The sequence below is a fragment of the Triturus cristatus genome, chromosome 7 (assembly GCF_964204655.1).
Source record: "Triturus cristatus chromosome 7, aTriCri1.1, whole genome shotgun sequence".
NCBI lineage: Eukaryota > Metazoa > Chordata > Amphibia > Caudata > Salamandridae > Triturus > Triturus cristatus.
The window spans coordinates 352,511,462-352,531,642 of NC_140590.1; the positions used below are offsets into that span (position 1 = coordinate 352,511,462).

A 20,181-nucleotide genomic window follows, 5' to 3' on the forward strand; every position below is an offset into this window, starting at 1 on the left:
AAAGGGCCAGATGTGGGACAATTGCACTTTGCGAGTTGCAAATTGTGTCGCTTTGTGACACGCAATTTGCGAGTTGCAAAATGCAATGTACAACAGTGTCTCAGACACTGTTTACGACTCCAAATGGGGTTGCAAATGCATGCCTCATCAATATTCACGAGGCAAGTGCAATTTGCGACCCATTGGGAACAGCTAGCACTCCCAGGGATGGTTGCCTGCAGGGGTCAGCAGACCACCATGTCTGGGACTGTTTTTTAAATAAAGCAGGTATTTTTTTTTAGTCAGTCAAAGATCTTTATTTGGTCATTATGACCATAAAAGTGCAAAAGGTACAAAGTAGTGGATTCGCCAACACATACAATGCCTTAATATGTTTCTACAAACAAAGTTAGCTGACAGTAAATAACATAGCATCTTCATGAAAAGGTTAAAATAGATTAAAATAGGTTAAAAATGGGGCATAGGGTGGGGGTATATCAAATAAAAGGCTCGCACTTGTTGGAGCACTGTGAAATTTTACATAAAAGTGCAAAAACATGTACTGTAAAGATACATTGTTAAAAACGTGCAACTAATATGTAATGAGCACAATGTCCATGTTCCAGCTGAATGGCTCCATCGATAAAAACGACTAGGCTTACAGATGATTTATTGGAAAGAACCTTCATATAAATAGAATTAAATCTGGACAAAAGTTTTCTCAGAAAGATACTCACAGAAATGGAACTTCACAAAGAGGTAGAGAAGAAAAATGTGCTAGTGCATATAGTGCAGGGGTACCATATTACATACATATTATAAGACCAATGCAAATGGAGCTTACATCCCCTTACCTCAATAAAAGAGAAACAAATGCTCAAATAGGTAGGGCCAGAATGCATAGATAGATAAATCGGCATCATTGCCATAGTACAGAGAGCCCGTAGAAGTTGTATGCATATAGTTCATGTACACAATCATAATAACGTTGTTGCAGGTACAGATGCTATTTATATGTCATGCTATGACTGTAGTTATAGACTGGTATCTAGTTTAAGAGCTACAGAAGGGGGTTTAGCCATTCTTCAATCTAAGGCTCCTGATAAACCACATTTACCCCAGACATTTGGCTACTGCGCAAGCTAATAATGGCCTGGAGTCTGTTTTCAAAATACGTAGCGCCTCTTGATGACATAGAGTACCCATCTGCCTGCAGATGGGGGGGCTAACTATTTGATCCTCGGGATTTTATACAGTGGGCATGCAAAGAGAACGTGTTTAATCGTCTCATGGGCCCCTGGACAGTGAGGACAGCAGCGTAATGCATCAACGGCTCCCCCCTGCCAGGTAGCTGTAAACAAATTCAGAGGGAGAGTACCAAATCTGAATTGTATGTATAGCTTCCTATCATTCGGAATGGTGATAACCTCCATATACTGCTCATACATACTTAATAGCTTCAATTCTAAGAATTTTGTTGTAAGACGGACGCCTATTAGTGGTTCATTACTCTGACCCACCCGATTTCAATAACAGGTCATGACAGTCTCTGCTAGGGAACAAGCTAATGTCGGGCTCAGACCACAGATTCCCCAGGCCTACCACAGCAGGGAGTGTCTGGATGTTACTAAACCACCCAATTTTTTTAAACGATCTAGGGTACAGACTTCTTCAAGGGCAGCCACATAGTGGGTAAGCTCAGATGTTTTTTTCAGACGTAACTTATCTTTCTTTGTCCTCTATAGTGGATCTGCCCACGTCGAGCCTTAGGGGAAGGAGCGAGGTATTCTGTGGGAGAGAGCAGAACGACCTCAAGAATTTATTTTCTGTGCGGAGATGGCCCTCTAAGTTGTCGAACCCCCAAGTTCGAACCAAAGTTCAGCTCCGTAAAGAGCAGAACCTACCACTTTCAGGTCATAGATCTGGAGCAATGCTGCTATCGGCCTGGTTTGCGAAGCCCTGTGTTGCTTTATTAATGCCCCTGTGGTTTTCCTCTGCTTAAGGATTCATTAAGAAATGTGGTGTTTCCAGGACATTTTCTCCGCAAGAGTTCCACCAAAATAATCAAAGGTGTCCACTCCCTCCAGCGGGGTCCCCCCAGCACAATTTGCCCTTGAATGATTTGTGGGGCTTTAACAACATAAGCTTGGTTTTTAACATATTAACCTCTAGTCCTCTCAATCCCCAGAAGGCCATAAAACAGTCGAGTAGCAGCTGGAGGCCACTGGGGTTTTTTGAGACCAGCAGGGTGTCATCTGTGAACAGTAAAGTTGTTTTTTTCACTCCCCCTATTTTGGGGACATCAGCGTGGACCTCTGCTAGGTACTTCACCACTCCATTTATAAACAGCGAAAATAGGGTGGGGGCTAGGACACAACCCTGCTGCCCTTAGTGCCCCCATCGCACCCTTGCATAGTTGCCTTTATGTAACCGAATGAGAAGAGCCAAGATGTCATGTGGGTGCCACTGATCACGTTAGACCTGCCATAATTTGGGCCTGGGTATGAGATCAAAAGCTGATTTTAAATTGATAAAGGCAGTGTAAAGACTGCCCTGCTCTATTAGCACTGTCTTCCAAGCCAGCAAGGTGAAACGGAATACTTGATCGACAGTGCTCACTTTCTTCCTGAACCCCGCTTGGAAGAGGGATAGTATATTATTTTCCTCCATCAAATCAGTGATTTTATTAAGTAGGGCATGGGAGAAAACCTTCTGTAAACCATCGATTAAGCTGATTGGCCTATAATTGGAGGGTAGCGAACATTCCCCCTTCTTAAATACTGGGATGACTTTGGCTCCCTTCCATGACAGAGGTATCGGAGCCCCGTAAGCAATTTTGTTTGCTAATATCAGGATATAGTTACTCCAGTTCGGGATGTCGCTCAGAAAGACATCTCCAGGTACGCCGTCATGGCCGGAGGTCTTGTTTTTGTCTATGGTGCAAATACTTTGCGTTATCTCCGCTAAGGAAAATATGTTGTTGCTTGATTGGTTGCTGTTATACTCCATGAGGGGGCCTTCCGAGTCTAACACTTCTTATCCTGTGTAGACTGCTGAGAAGTGTTCCAACCAGGCAGCCTCAGAGATGTTACGTGTCGGTGGTTTGAATTTTTCAGCATCACCCCTCGTAACTAGCAACCAAAACAGCTTGGAGCCTTTCCTTCGACAGGCATTGCAAATTTGGAGACAGCCATTCTTGGTCTACTCCTCTTTTGTTTCGGCCTGCGCTAATTTGTAATGCTTCCTGGCCAGTCGTATCTCTTCTACATGGTTTGGTTTTATCACAGCTGCCAGTTCAAGCTGCAGCTTCTTACATTTCGGATTAAACCAGGAGAGTTGAGAGTTGTCTTATGACTTCTTGCGATGTGACTTCAGGAGGATGAAGTGAGAAGCTGGGTTAGTAAACAAAGATGAGTGGGTGGTCGTGACCACTAAGAGTTCATCCCGCTGGGATAGTAAATCACTAAGTTTGCTGGTACTATCCAAGAGTGCTTATTTTATAGCTTCCACTTTACGGACATCAATAGCTACACGCACCCACTTTAGACGCCTGTTATTCATGGTGCATATCTCCTTAATTGCAAACTTTGCGTCAGTGCAGATGCAGATACTGTTCATGGCAAGTTCAAGGGGGTTGTGGTCGCTGTCTATGGTTACTCCAACTATCATATCCAACACATCAGGCCATAATCTCAGATCTAATAGCACATTGTCAATTCGGCTCATATTATCGGTTCTGTTGAATGTGTTGGCCTCCTTCTTATCAGATAAAGTGCGGCCGTTTGCAGCCCTAAATCCGTACTCAAGAGTAAGGGCATGAAGCTGTAGAGCAGTTTGGGTCTATTTTTTGATTGGTTGCAGATCAAGCGGAGGAACGTGCCACAACTTGAAATCTCCTGCTATTATTAATGGAGATGAGGACTCTCTTTCCTCAAGGCAGTCTTCCAGAGCTTTTATGGTTGTTGATCTGAAACCCACCTTGACAACATGGGTATAGACATTATAAATGTCCATCCCCTTACCGTTCCTGCCCCTCAGATTGATCGCAAGAATATCCGGGCTGCTAGTCATAATCTCCCAGACAGCGCATTGTAGATCGATCTTAATCCAGATCATCAACCCTCCTGCCGGCCGCCCAGGTCTACTTTTAACCGATGGATAGCTTATCGTGACATAACCGGGAATAAAGACCGGTGCAGTTGCTCACGTTTCCTGTAGGATGCAAATGTAAAAGTGCTCTATATAATGAATCCAGCAGGAGAGCTCCACCTTAGATTTTAGGCCTGCCACATTCCATGTCAGTATGTGGAGTTTAGAGGTCTATTCTTCTGGACCATTGCGAACTGGTTGGAAGTCCTCCATTGCACTGCTCGTCTGTGGTAGAATGGAGCATACTTCCTGATCCAAGCTTAACCTTGGTGGAATGCAGGTGGTGGCCTTTGCAGGATCTGACATCTCCCTGATAGAGAGCTGGGACTTAAATGGCATTTCGCTTGGTGGATCCCCATCCATATTAGACTCGATAGAAGGTGTCACGACCTTGGCTTAGTACCATAAAATCGAAGGGGTTGTAGTATCATGCCCCGCCTGTCAATCGTTTAGGGCCAAAGATGAGTCCATCCCCATCAGGATATCATGCCTTCTAAGTGTTTGAAGCTGCAACATGGCAAGGGGGTTGTACTTCATCTGTATGTTGGTAGAAGTGGGTGAGAACGATCTTGTTTCCAGCGCTATAAGATTATGTACCAAGCTCTCGTCTCTTAGATGTAGTTTGATCGAATCAGTAGGTGAGGTATTATATTTTAGTTGTCTTGCCCAGAGGATGTCTTTCCTGATAACGGACCTACACCCTCTTATTTTCCGGATCCAATGGATTGTTTTGTTCACCAATGAGTTTTTTTCTTCATATTTTGCTAAAGATGGTGATATTTTTGGTACGTTAATCATAAAGATACTCTTAGAGGGGGATTGGTCTTGTTCGTACCTTGAACTATGAAGACGCTCTATCTCGGTTGACTATGTATCAATTATGCCCGCTGGATTCAGGACCTTAGTGTTTGCTTGTCTCGAATGCCACATTTGATTGGACATAAGAGGTACAAGAGGCGCTGAAGTATTTGCGGACTCGATGACTGGATGTGAGTATCCGTTCTAAGTTGTTCATTCTCCAAAAGTATGTTGACCTGTTTGGCGAGTGCTACAATTAACGATTTAAGTAGAGTAACTTCATCCCTGAGTCCAGTGATTACCCTACAAGTATCCGTCCCTACTTTTGAATGCTCAGCTATGTACCCCTCCCCCTCCTCTGATGGGCCACGGGATTTTGAGCGCGTTGGTGGCTCCTCCCTCCTGGGAGACTGAAGACTTGTGGGGCTTGGAGTCCCCTCAGCAGCAGTATGGGCAGCGCAGGGCAGCAAAAGCAGAAAAAACGGCATTGCACCGCAGCATGACTGTAGCGCTTTTGAGCACGTTGGTGGCTCCTCCCTCCTGGGAGACCGAAGTCTTGTTGGGCTTGGAGTCCCCTCAGCAGCAGTACGGGCAGCGCAGGGCAGCAACAGCAGAAAAAATGCCCTCCCACGCCGCGGGATGACTGTAGCATTTTGAGCCCGTTGGTGACTCCTCCCACCTGGGAGACCGAAGACTTGTGGGTCTTGGAGTCCCCTCAGCAGCAGTATGTGCAGCGCAGGGCAGCAACAGCAGAAAAAATGGCATCCTCCACCACGGGATGACTGTAGCACTTTTAAGGAAAACAGGATGCATTTAAAAACAAAAAGGAAACTTTTCAGTTTCATTTTTTAAGTGCAGGCAGTGGTCCCTGGGACCACTGCCTGCTCTTAAAAAATATTTAGGCACACACTCACTAAGGGGAAGGGGTCCCCTGGGAAACCCTTCCTGTTCGCGAGTGGTTTACAACCTACTTGGTAAACTGCAAGTGTTTTGCAACCGCACATGGCACGGTGACTCGCTATTAGGAAGGGATGCCCCAAATGCTATTTTGCAAGTCAGTGACTCACAAAGTACCATTTGTACATGCCTTGAACCTTTTTTGCGGTTGAAAATGGGCAAACTCCCGTTTGCTGCTGCAAAAAAGGGTGTACAACTGGCACTTTGAGACAAGCAAAAAGAAATACTGAAAGTGATCATGTTTTTTTTGGACAAAATCCTTATTTAACAAACTAAATGATTACTTATTTAATTAGTTATTTATTATTATATAAATTCCAAAGAGTTTTTATGGCTCAATTGCTAAAGCGAAGATTTTTATTCATAAGTTATATCAATCGAATATGTTTTTATTTGGTTAACTAGATGGTCATGACTGTGTCTGAAGTACCGACTTCGTATATTTGAGGAACTAATATTATTTCTTCATACTTATTTTATGTTGTTGCTCATTGATATATTTAGTCTTAGTACATTTTTGTCCACAATGCATAGAATCAGTGCTTAATTTGAGCAGGTGGTTTCCGGTGATCGGCACCAGCTCTTATGACAGCCTGCCACATGGTGGTGCTGTTTGTCTTATTTTTTGAGGAGCACAGCAGCTGTTGTCTAATAATTAAATATACAATAAAATCATTCATACCTGTCACTCAAAGCTGGACGAATAGATTGGGCTACATGTAATAGTCATTTTAATGTATATTTAAAGTCTGTATTGACACACTTGTATGAGTGTGATTGTTAGTCGTGATAGTACTATCATGTGGCCATGCTAGGTGGAGCAGTGGGTGGTACAAGCTGCAGTGGCCTTTTGATAAGGGCCCTGGCCCTTCTTTTTTTCACAAGTTAAGCACTGCTTGCTAGGATATCAAAGATCTCAGTTCAACTTCGCTTTGGGTAAGCTATAGGTTGCAAACGTGTTATTCCACACACATCACTATATCCTTGCATAGTTGAAAGGGAGGGTGTGGGCTATGCATATTAATCAAAACTCATATCTTTCAGAATTGATGTTCATGTTTCCCTATCACCTAACCATGTATTTTTCTCTGTACCAATCTGAAAAGTGCAGTTTGCTTTTGATCTTTGGATCATTAATTATATGATGTGCCCCTCACCAGAGAAAGCAGCCATAAAAGTTCAGCAAGAGCCACTGATTACAACTGATTCAACACAGCCACTAAATCCCATGCAGCCACTGCCTGTCCAGAACAAAGCCACTGGTAAGTGTCCCAGAACCTACACCAAGCTGCATTAATTTCTCATTGGCCATTTCTCATGTACATATCTTAAATTCTAAAATTCTTAGGGCCTGATTCACAAAAGTAAAACTTTACTAGTAGTAACTTACCTTTGTGAATCCGTAAAAGTAATGCACTCATACAAAAGTGTAAGTTATCATTAAGAATCAGGCCCTTAATTTTCTTCTGTTTGCTTGATGTTACCCTACAAATGTAACATTTTATACCTGTTTCACAGAAGAGTCTCACGACTTGAAATCTTGCCAGAAAATATCCATTTCCTCTATTCATCCACCTGCTCTTATGTATCACGATGAGCCACAGAAGAAGTTGTTTCCTGTGAAGACTATGAAATCCAACTCTCCTCCAGCAAGCAGGATGCTAGCCACAGGTAGGGCTACAATGTCCTCTTTGGAGTCATCACTACCAAGTGTGTGAAGCTCACAGAGAATACTTGCAGTGGGTGTACTGTTTGTGTGGGCTACCGAGCAGCTGCCGTTAGTGATGCACCATTCTTTTTTGTGCAGCATTCATAGAAGAGTAGAGAATTTTGGATCTTTGTAACACTATATTTATTATTCCTCACTAGGGGATCCTTCCAAAATAGAACAGGAAAAAAGTTTGACTACTCCAGCAGCTACCATGCCACTGAATCCCTCAGAATGGCTGTTTTCTAAGGACAAATCCACGGGTAAGTAATTTTGGGCCTTTAAAAAGTGCATCAACCATTCCGTTGACAGACAAGGAAATATAGCATAAAACATTGTGTTTTTCTTCTGTTTGCAGAATGTGGCCTTAACAGATTTTCTCTGGGTTTGATAGGCGAGTCCAAAGATTCTCAGCCCTGTCGCAGAGCTTCTGTTTGTGTTTCTTCTTTCGACAAACCTACCATTCAGTTCCTTGAGGGGCCAAGGATGATGCTGTTTCTTGAAAAGCCTCCAATATCCAGTTCTCCCCTACCAATTAAGATCTCACCCATGGGAATTTTAGTTATCTTTGTACCTCATTTTTTAGTTTGCCCCCTAAAGTGGGTCTCAAAGATTGCCTCAAAAGGGATTTATCTTCATGTCTGTTTCACACACTGAGTCTTATTCATCCAGATATCAGACTAGTTTAGTGTCTTCTTGTACAGTGGTACAGCTTCTCACACTGCCCATCAGTACAGGTTCCACAGCTGCCAAACAGTGCTTGCGTCTCACACAAACCACCAGCTTTGCTACTTGCACTGCCAACCAATGCTACTTACACTTCATTAATGGTGCAGATAAACCCCTTGTAAAAGGTACCATGGATACCAAGGGCACTGTGACCAAGGAAGGCCTCTAAGGGCTGCAGCACTTATTGTGCCACCCTCAGAGGCCCTGTACCTCAACACTCATGTACTGCCATTGCCGGCTGTGTGTTTTGGTGCAGAACTAAATGAAGACTTGAAATGGCACACATCCCTGTGTGCCATGCCTGCAACCCACTGCCTGAAGCATAGCTAAGTCACCCCTCTAGCAGGGTGCACTAGCCCTCAGGCGAGGATACAGTGGCATGTGCACTACCCCTACAGTGACTAATCCATTCTTACACATTGCAAGTGTAGTAAAGCCATACAGAGTATATGGACTGGGAGTTGGTCATTACTCAATGGCTTTACTAAAAACTGGGAAGTTTGGTACCAAACGTCTCAGCACATTAAACCCACATTGATGCCAGTGTGAGATTTAATGTAAAATGCACCCAGAGGGCATCTTAGAGATCCCCCTGAAAAACTTCCATCCCTGGTGTGGTTCCTGAATGGCTGCCTGCCATTTGCCTCCACCGGGCAGGTGTCTGGACCCCTGAGTATAGACCTCCACTCTCTGGGTCCAGAAACTAAGCCCAGCTTGGTCAGAGGTGTCATTCCCCTGCCCCTCAGGATGGGCTGCGTCCACGGAGGGGAAGCTTCAAAGGCCTGCCACCTCTGGGGACTATCCCTGCCTTTTGCTGCCCCCAGCTACTGTCTCCCATTGGTTCTGACCCCACTTTGGGTAGGAGAATCGATGGGAAACCCAAGCTAGGAAGAAATGTGTGCCCAACTTTGCCAACCCCACCCCTCAGGTGGGGAGGCAAGGTGAAGCACACATCTCAGTCTCTTCCATCTTGGGGATGAGGGGAGATGGTCATGTCCCCTCCCACTGAAGGGTGGCATAATAGGGGGAGTGATCACCCCAAGGAAGTAACCCATTGGTAACCCATTGGTCCCAACCTGCAGACCCCTTTAAATTTTTTCAAATTTTATTTATTATGTTTTGGCTCTCGAAGAGGGCCACATAAGCATGTACAAACAAAACGACACAGCCATCAGAAATACGAAAATTATAAAAACATAGTATTCAAACCGTAATAGGTACATTGCAAACCAACAGTCCCACATGGCCGGGCCGACACAATCTTCCAGAGAATTTAATAAATAGCTAAAAATCCTTTAAAAAAGTTAAAAACGTAAGCACAAAACATTTCATTTGGTGGGCAATAAAGAGCATGAAGAAAATCTTGTAAAGTGACAATGCTAAGGCGGAGACAGATCACTTTAAGCCATCGCTTGCGCAAGCTTCGTAACATAGGACAAATCAAAAGTACATGCATACAGTCCTGATAATTTAATTTACATAGATTGCACAACGGTGAAGTGCCATACCATTTAGACAACAACACGTTAAGAGGAATTAAGTCATAACGTAATAAAAACCAAAACCTACGAACCCCATGTGGCAGGTTCCACTGGGCATACGGTTGGGGCTGTTTCAACCTATAGGAGGAGACCAGCAGCTCCACATTCCTTTTATCTCCAACTGTTTTTTTGTCGGATTGAAAACAATACTCCCACGAGGCCTCCCTGAGGACCTGTTTTAACTGCGTGGGAGAATAGGAGAAAAGAGCGCTTTCATCCAATCTAAGGATTTTCACAGCCCTTCTAAAATTGGTAACCAATTTAGAGAAATCCTTAAAATTGCCCAAAAGTTCATTTTTGAGTAAAACTCGCAGGGTTCCCTCTCTCGCTCTGGCTAAGTTGGCTACCCACCTTATTAAGGCGCACAGCCCCTGGACCCAGGCAGTCCTGAGTCCGAAATCCAGCCTGCAAGCAGCCAGTGAACAGGCATTATTAAAGTTCGAGAGGGATCTTAGGAGTTTTCCCTCAGTCTTATGGCAAAAGTCCCAATATTTTATCTCAATTATTTCTATACCGTACAAGATGGTTGCGGGGATTTTAGCTCTAAATACTTCTAGAAGACTAGAAAAATGTCTTTTCCCCGTTGCCAGGTATAGGGACTTTAACCCATTACCTTGGGCAAGAGCTTTGCAGGAGCAATGCTCTATATGAGAATTCTCGCTCATATTGGCTGAGAATATTTTCCCTAAAAACGTATAACAAGTTACGACCTCCAATCTAAGCCCTCCGATGGCCCAACCAAAATTTGTGGAGCGACATTTCTTCCTACCAGCAATACACATCACTTTACTTTTATTAATATTGATCTTCATATGATGCTCCCCTGCAAAGTCCTGAAGAGCCTGAAGCCTATTAGCCAGACCCACGGGAGTTAAATCGAGCAATAACACATCATCGGCATACATCAGACAGGCTATTGGCACCCCTCCTATCAACGGTGCAATCCCCACACTACGGGACACAGCTGCAGGGAGGTCAGTTGTGTATAGGGAAAACAACAGGGGCGCCAATAAGCAGCCCTGTTTAAGGCCGTTCTGAGATGGTATTTTAGCCGACAGCCCCCTTTCACCCCCCATTAAGACCCTGCACCAGGTCTCAGTGTGCAGAGCCCGTACCAATTCCAGTAGGGGAGTAGGGACACCCATCCTCATCAATTTTCTCCACAGCGTACCCCGATCCACTTTATCGAACGCTGTGGAGAAGTCAATGAAGGCGGCGTATACAACACCCCCTCTAACCTGGACATATTTATCAGTAATAACCTGAAGGGCAGTCAGGTTGTCCAGAGTGCCATGTTCCCTTCGGAAGCCAGTCTGTTCCAACGGCAAAATGTTGCGCTCCTCGACCCAATCAGAAAGAGATCTCAGGAGGCATTTCGCAAAGACCTTTCCGATGGAGTCGAGGAGCGCAATCATGCGATAGTTACTGGGACTGTCCCTTGCTCCCTTTTTGAAGATAGGGACCAGAATGCTTCCCCTCCACGATGCAGGGACACATTTAGAAAGATGGCATGCCCTAAACAGGGGGTACAAGATTTTACTCCAGGTTGAAGGGTCTTGTTTTAGGACCGTCATCGGAAGCTCATCCGGTCCCATAGCCCCAGAGGGTCTCATATTTTTTATAGCCAACTCGATTTCCTTCTCAGAGGGAGAGAAGACCGAGTCATCAGGGGCAACATGCATGAAGTTATCCACACCTATGGTCCCAATCCCTGCATATAATTCTCGGATGTGAGAGGACCATAGATCTTCTGATATAGCTATGGGAGTAGGGGAGTGGCGAGTACCACATCCTTTCCCAATTGTTGCCCAAAAATCTTTAGTGTTACCATAAGCAGCAGATTCCCTTAATTTAATCCATACTTCATCCTCCCTATCCCTTTTAATTTTTAGCTTAAGTCTGCTTCTCTTTCTTTTTAACCTAGCGATATCTTTCCCACGTTCCAATACCCTTTCGACGTACTGTGCACGGATTAGTTTGTTTAATTCCCTATTCAGATTACGAAGAGTTATAGAAACTACCTCTCCTTTTTTCCTAGGGGGAACAGTTTTTTTAGCATTCAATAAAATCTTTGTCATGAATTCCTCAAAACAAACTATTTCATTTCCCTTCCACTCTTCTAATTCCCTAAGGGTATCGGTCAATAACTCCTGGACCCCATTAATGGCAGCATTATTCCAGAAACATCTTCCAGATGTCGAGTGGAAGGTAGCCTCCCTGCCAGTTAGCGACCAAGATGCCGTATTCATCGAATTTAATGAGATTAATAGTGACAATATACTATGGTCGCTCAGAGTCGTGGGTATAATCTTTAAGTCAAGAATCTGGGGAAACAGACTATAGCTGGCGATAGCATAGTCCAAAATGGATGACCCAAAGGGGGATTTATGGGTATGACTTGCAGGGGCATCGGATGGAAATCTCCCATTTAAGATAATGCCATCCCCGATCACTAATTCTTTTAACAAAATCTTCCCCCTTTTATTTGTCTTTAAGTTTTCAGGGAAGAGTGTCTGGGGGATGCAATATGCTTCCTCCTTAGCTTTATCCCTGAAGAGTTTTAGACTAGCATTTGAAACTTTACAGTTCAAATCACCAATAAGCAAAATTACAGGAAAAGGAGGCGAATTTTTTATCTTATCCATATACTGGAGAACCCGCTGCAATTTATCATTAAAAGATTCCTCAGGCGGAATATACACATTAAAAATTACCATGGAATATTTTACATTGTCATGGAACATATTTTCTAATGTTATTGTGTGGAAGAGTCTACTGGAATCAATATAATGGGAAAATCTCCATTGAAACTTATTTGACAGTAAACAGGCGAGCCCCCCCCTAGCATGCCCTTTCTTTGAGGGCGCAGCCGGAACTTCCAAAACATAAAAATCTTTTAAAGGCGTTAACCTATCTATGCACCATGTTTCCTGGATGCACAGTATATCCGCCTCCAGAGTGGATAAGAAAGTCATTTTCTCCGGGCTGCTATGGAATCCGGCCGCATTCCAGGAAATTATATTTAAGGCTGGGTTAAAGATGGTGAAACAATTTGGGGTTATCCTTATTTTTAGTTGAAAGTGCACTATGTAGCCAATTCCACCGGTTATTATCATCATTGAGTATAGAATTCTCAACTAGTGGAAGAGGCTTCACGTGCGATACTATGCGTTTTCCCCTGGACACCCAAATTTTCAGGTCTTTCAGAGGAGAGGTTACCCCGTTTTGTTCACCACCCCTCAACCCCTGCTTATCGAAAAAATTTGGCTTGCCTGGGGTAGGGATAGGTAGTATATCAATACCTAAGCGTTGAAAATTTTCAGCCTGTTCTAGTATCAGATTTGTTATAATGGGGGAATAAAATTTCACCCGAGTACTCACAACCCGACTACTACCCAACAAAGTTACCAGTTCAATGTCTCTAGACTGAATGTGATAGAGACATTCAATCTCACTAAAACACTTGAGAAGCCAGGCTCTATTTAATAAGAGGTCAGTATCAAATAATGGAACAAAATCTAATACACGCACATCCACAGGAGCCTTTAACGTACTTACAGGCCGAACCGGAGGGCGAGTAATTTCAGAGTCAATTGTTACCACAAAGGGGGGGGCCAAAGGGTTTAAAAACCCAGATGAATTAAGAGTTGGACCTCCAAAAGCACTCCGAGAAGGAGAGCCTGGGAGAGAGCCCCCAATTAGTGGTAAATCCTCCGGGGGAGGCAGGCTGCCTTGTTCAATTTCCTCCTCCACCAAAGCTGAAGAGGATAAATTCACACCAATGTCCACTTTTAAAGCAGTAGAAAAGGATTCCCCATTCCTTATTTCATTCTCCCTTGACTCTGTGCTTTTTTGGAAAATGATCCTCCGTTGCTTCTTCTTTCTATACTTTCGAGTGGGTTTCCTCTTACTAGCTTTGGTACTTTTTTGTTTACCATATGTTCTCTTTTCTTTATTGACCTCAGATTTATCGGCCAAGAGGTCTTTTCCGCCATCCGAGACAAATATTGGAAATAATTCCTGAACCGGTTTGGGTCCTGGCAAAACTTCATCCTCCTCCTCTATCTCCAGGACTAAATTCTTGATACAGTTAGAGGCTGCAGAATAAGGCAACTCCTTATGAGGGACCATAGAAGACTCTTCATTTTTCCTAGTTAATTCGCTTCTAATGGTTTTAAATTTCCTCTCAGATGCATCTTGTTCAGACTTAGGGGGAGAGACCTTACTCACATCCGGCACTTTCTGCAGCAATACCTTTAAGATCTGGGTAACTGATTCAAGGATACAGTCCGAGCTGCCTACAAATTTCCCTAGAAGCAGCAAGATTGAAGCAAGAAGTTGTTCCAGCGCGATCATAGACTCAGAGATCGGCTTTTCTCGTGCTTCTGCAGAACAGACATTATCCAGGAGATTGAGGTCGGGGCTCTTGGAAGAGTTTAACAAGTCAGAAATCTCATGACTATTTAGCAACGGGGTGCTACTATACAACATTAACCCTGATGGGGTGGCTCCCCCCTGAACTTTAAATTGCTCCAGGGATTCCACTTTAGCAGGGCTTACGTAGCGACCCCAAAGTTCCAAATCGATGGATAGTGCAGACAGGTCATCCCCCGGCCTGTCATTCATTGAGAACTGAGGGGTCGATGGTATGTGCACTGGCTCACTTATATTCATCAACTTCCCAACTGTAGAGTCCCGCAAGGGAGACCCTTCTGCCATAGTTAGGGGGGCCCCCTGCTGGACCTGGGGAGATCGAGGCACAGAGGTAGTTGGTACATATGCTTCCAAGATTTTAGTGTCAGGATTATGTAGAGTTGCACATTTAGGCTCTTTTATACCAGATGGGACCCAGAGTTCAGATAACAAACATTGTCTTTTTAAGGGTGGGATGGTTACAGCCTTGTGTCTTGTACGGAAGGTAGTTGGAGTCTGAGCAGGATTTTCTCCCACTACCCTTCCTGAACGTAAAGTTTTAGACATTTTCCACAGTAATTGGTAAGATATATGATAATGTAAAATGAATAAAATCTGGAGTTGAGTCGGTCACTGGCACAGCAGGAAGGGTGCAGGATAGCTATCACAGTGTTTGCATCACATTACCCAACTACTCTAATGGGCACGAATGCAAACAAATACTTACAGTGTAAAGAAAAACAAATGTGGGAAATAAGGGACCGGGCCCAGCCCGGCCTACCTCGGTCACTGAGGGCCACAGAGGGCCCGCCCTTTGCCCGGGCAGACCCCTTTAAACACCCTTGAATCTGAACCTTGCCTCCACAGATTGGAGGAAGAAAGAATGAAGACCGAAGAGCTGTGCTGACCCAGTAAGGAGAAGAGGACACCAACTGCTTTGGCCCCAGCCCTACCTGACTGTCCCATCTATGACTTGCCTTTAGCAAGAACGCTGCAAGTCCAGCAGCCAGCTGCCCCCAGAGCACAGAGGACCTGCCCTGCAACCAGCTTACAAACTCTGTCGCCGTGAGCACCATATTTGCTCAAACAAAGACTCACCCCCAGAATCCGGATTCCAGCGACTTCGTGATTCTGCACCACTCTGCAACAGAAGCCCACGGCCCGAGTTTGAGTGGCCCAACGCCATGAGGAGGTCTCCCCAGCGAGCCAGACCTGGGATCTGGTGATCTCTGACTTGCCTCAAGACGACACCTGCAGCCTCAACCTGAAGGGGCCCCCGACCATGACCGAAGCTGGTGAAAAGAACCTCATGCCAAAAGACACCCCTGCAACCGTTGCCCCTTGGCCTTGGGTAGCCCAACCAATGGTGTCCAGGCATCCCCCCCAAGATCCCAACTTACCTCTCCAGCTGGTGGTCGCCTTCAGGAAGTCTCCCTGCCCGAGCCTGCAGCAACTTTGGTGATCTGAAGGTCTCCGTTTGGAAGCACAGGGTCCCCGCGTCTCCTTGGCAAGCTGCACCCGGCCGCCACAGTACGCTGTGGTAATTGTTGGCCCCTGCAATGCTCACCTTAACCCAGGAGACTTGCTTCCACACCCAAGTGGCCTGCTCCTGAGCAGTCCCTAACAGAAGGCCCCCTTAGCCCCTTTGCTAACATTGGGCCCCTGCATCTACACCCGCCCGCCCCAGTGCCGCTGGTGGTGTAACTCGAGTGCCAATCAAGACCTTGGGGAACCTTGGTCCTAACCCCCAAAACTACCACTCATAAGTCGTGCACTTACCTGAGAAACCTCTAAAACTGTTTCTCCCAATTGGAAACCATGTTATGAGATTTTGGGCCTAAAATGTTCTGTGCTGAACGGATGTTTGTATGGAGAAGAGATAACTAAACTACAACATCTAAAAAGTTTTACTTACCATGCATTGTAAGATCCTTAGGTGTGGTACCACCCCCAGGACTCAATGTAATCTGAAAGTAATCAGAGAGTATCCGAAAAAGAAATTACTGCGTAATTCAAACTGCTTTTTTAAGTGATACCAACCTGTAAAAATTGCAAATCCATGTAATTTAATTACCTTTGAAAGTATATGTTCGAGGCATATGAGCTGCAGAATTCACACTCTGTGCATAGATCGCCATCTGGTGTTGGGCTTGGATGCTTGCACCTTGTTTTTGTCCTGGAAGAAGTCTTTTGTAGTCACGAGATAGGTGACTCCTCCCTTGGACGATAGTGCGCATGGACATCGACTCCATCCTCAGATTGTTTTTTTCAGCCATCGAGTTCGGATGTAACTTCAGTGCTACGGTTCGGTACCGTGTTATCCAAACCTTTTTGACGCGCACAGCTTATCATACTCAATGGTATTGTTTTCGATCGCGTGCTGTTCAACGCGTTACTCAAATACTCGATTCCGGTCGTCGATGCAGGCCGCTGGGCCTATCGGCGCCATTCGGGCCTACGGCTAATGGAGAGGACTCCATTCAAAAAATGCCCCCAGTGTGGAGCTAAATTTCCACACCGTGACCAACACAAGGTCTGCAACCTCTGTCTCTCGCCCAAGCATGAGGAGAAAAACTGCCAAGCCTGCGCCTCCTTCCGCTCCAAGAATACTATCCTTGATCGCTGGGCCCGATGACACGTTGTGGCGCAACAAGCTGCACCGATGCCAGAAGACATCTTCAATGAAAGCCCTGATGTTCCTGAGGCAGAAGAATCCTAGGATCTGAACATCGTTTCTGAGGCAGACGACTCCGACTCCGATGACCACATCACTTCAGGTCAACAAGTGAGTACAAGTGCCCCTGCCCCGACCCGACCCTACCCAAGAAAAAGAAGGCACCAGTCAAGAATTCGCCTGCAGGCCCCAGTCGCGACTGAAACAAAGCTTCAGAAGCCCTGCCCTCGGCTCCGAAGACAAAAGAAAAGCCTTTTGGCAGCTCAGTGCCCCCCGGACACCGTCGGCACCGAAGCCGGGAGCTCATCCTACTCCCGCAATTCCCAAAAAGCCATCCGCACCGAACACCGCGGCACCGAAGGAAAAAAAAGCCTCGGATCCGAAACCAAAACATTCAGAACCGAAGAAGATTTACGACTCGACACCGGAGCCGAAGAATCCAAAAACCCCTTCAAAGGCTCCAGAGCAGAAATCTAAACCTCGCACGGGACCGAAAAAAAATCAGCACCGAAAGCGGTTGTCGAAGAGGAAGAACTTTTTGGGCCAGATCCCATCGATTTGAAACAGAAAACTCTCCAAGTGGACCACAAGACAGGCCATATTATCATCGTTCTACACAAGAAGAGGAAATTGGATACCCCACACATCCCTGATGTTCCTGTAAAGAAAAGAGACTGTGCCACTTCACCTTTAAGACCCTCTTCTCCTGTTCTTCCTACTAAGCCTTTCTGTCCTCAGAGTCTCCCATACTTCCTCCATACTCATCAACACCACAGGATGATGATGATTTAGGGGGTGGGAGAGGGAATAATGACCCTGTCACTGACCCTGATGACAACACAGACGTGCCACAGGACCCATGGGATGACTATGATGACCCAGTAGGTCCTCCAGGCTGTCCTGATCCCGACAAAGCCATCTCCCCCAGATGACAATATTGGCTTTAGTCAGCTCATTGATAGGGCTGCCCAGTACCATGGTGTTCAAATGCATTTGGACCCCACAGAGGAAGACGTCCTACTAGACATGTTTGCACAGTCACAAAAGACAGTACAAACTTTACCCAAGTAAAAAGGTGTCATTAAACATGCCCCAGACATATTCAAAGACCCTGTAAGGGCTAGAATTCTGAATCCTAGAATTGATAAAAAATATAAACCCGCCCCAAATGATTCCACCTACATCAAAGGTCAACTTCCCTTAGATTCCCTAGTAGTGACCAACGCTAGAAAGCGTGCCAACTCTCAGACCTCCGGTGATGCTCAACCTCCAGGTAAGGAGTCTAAATTAATAGACGCTTCGGGCAAGCGAGTTGCTGCCCAGGCAGCTAATCACTGGAGGATAGCCAATGCGCAGGCATTACTTGCCTGGTACGATAGGGTTCATTTCGACAAGCTTGAATCCCTAATGCAGCATTTGCCTGATCAATACAAAACCAAAGCCAATGCTTTGATTCAAGGAGGCAAATTAATAACTAATGCATCAATGAAATGTGCCCTCGATACAGCAGATACCGCATCTAGATCCACCGCATCTAGATCCGTCAACACTAGTGTGTTACTAAGAAGACATGCCTGGCTGCGCATTTCTGGTTTCAAACAGGAGGTACAAATGACAATCCTCAATCAGCCGTTCAATCAGGAACAGCTTTTTGGTCCAGCTGTAGATACAGCTTTAGAAAAAATGAAAAAGGACACAGAGATTGCTAAATTCATGGGAGCATTACAGTCTCCATCCACATGAGGTTCCTTTCGATGCACCTTCTATAGAGGAGCATCCACAAACATCAGTACATACTCTGTTGCTTCCTCATATAAAAACACCCCACAAACATCCCCCAATAAGGGATATTTTAGAGGTGGGTACAGAGGATATAACAACAAGGGTAGAGGCCGAGGTAACAACAACACTTGCGCCTCTCCCACTAATAAACAGTGACTTCCCTCCACTCCCTCCAGACCATTCCACTCCGGTAGGAGGGAGACTCTCCCAGTTCCTACCTGTCTGGAATTCCATCACTACAGACAAGTGGGTAAGACAAATTATCCAGTTTGGTTACTGCCTGGAACTTACTGCAAATCCCTCCAACATATCACACAAGCAGCGTCCGATGTCCTCGGAACATCTGACACTCCACGAACAGGAAGTTCTCTCACTGCTTCAAAAGCATGCCATAGAACCAGTCCCCATACAGCGTCAAGGGACAGGAGTATACTCCCTGTATTTCCTAATCCCCAAAAAGGACGGTACTCTACGGCCAATATTGGACCTCAGACCTCTCAATCTCTACATACAATCAGCTCATTTTCACATGATCACTCTTCAACAAGTCCTTCCACTGTTTCAACAAGGCGACTTCCTTGCCACACTAGATCTCAAGGACACCTACTTCCATATTCCCATACACCCGGCTCACAGGAAATATCTAAGGTTCACAGTGGACGGCCAACACTGTCAATTCAAAGTTCTCCCATTCAGGGTGACCACAGCACCCAGGGTATTCACAAAGTGCCTTGCGGTAGTAGCGGCGCACTTGCGAATGCAGCAAATCCATGTATTGCCATACCTGGACGACTGGCTGATAAAAGCAGAGTCACACAACCAATGTGTTTGCCATACTTATCAAACCATTCAACTGCTACACAACTTGGGGTTTACAGTAAACTATACCAAGTCACACCTTCAGCCCTCCTACCTACATCAGTATCTAGGAGCCAGAATAGACACTTCCAAAACCCTAGCATACCCCAATCCCTCCAGGATAGACAGTATGCAAACTCTCATCATCAAGTTTCAACCCCAACACTCTCTTCCAGCATGAGTGTTTATGCAGGTCATAGGGATGATGGCCTCTTCCATTTTCATTGTACCTCAAACAAGGCTTCAGATGTGCCCTTTACAAGAATGCTTAGCACGTCAGTGGAACCAGGCTCATGGTCAACTTACAGATCTGGCGTTGGTGGACAGCCGCACCTATTGCTCTCTGCAGTGGTGGAACACACAATATCTTTTCAAAGGGCGGCCGTTCCTAGAGCCAGTTCCACAGATAGTGCTAACAGCAGACTCATCACTCACCGGCTGGGGAGCCCATCTCCTAAACCACACCATTCAGGGCAGGTGGACCACCCAACAAAGAGCGCTCCACATCAATCAACTAGAACTACTGGCAATATTTCTAGTGTTAAAGTCATTCCAAACACATCTCCTCAACAAAACTGGCCTAGTCCACACGG

The 20,181-nt window shown here is 45.3% G+C and overlaps 1 protein-coding gene across 4 annotated transcripts in view; it reads left to right on the top strand.

The window, feature by feature from the left end:
• The window catches only part of LOC146809647 (uncharacterized), a 977,933-nt gene that overhangs the window by 808,617 nt on the left and 149,135 nt on the right, over positions 1-20,181 (top strand). For 3 of the 4 annotated variants that reach the window (XM_085616504.1, XM_085616505.1, XM_085616507.1), the window contains 3 exons: positions 7,044-7,145; positions 7,402-7,554; positions 7,753-7,854. The exons of the other annotated variant lie outside the window; for it this stretch is intronic. In XM_085616504.1, coding sequence (XP_085472630.1) covers positions 7,044-7,145; positions 7,402-7,554; positions 7,753-7,854 — 357 coding nt within the window. The remainder of the gene's footprint in view (positions 1-7,043; positions 7,146-7,401; positions 7,555-7,752; positions 7,855-20,181) is intronic. 4 annotated transcript variants of the gene reach the window in all.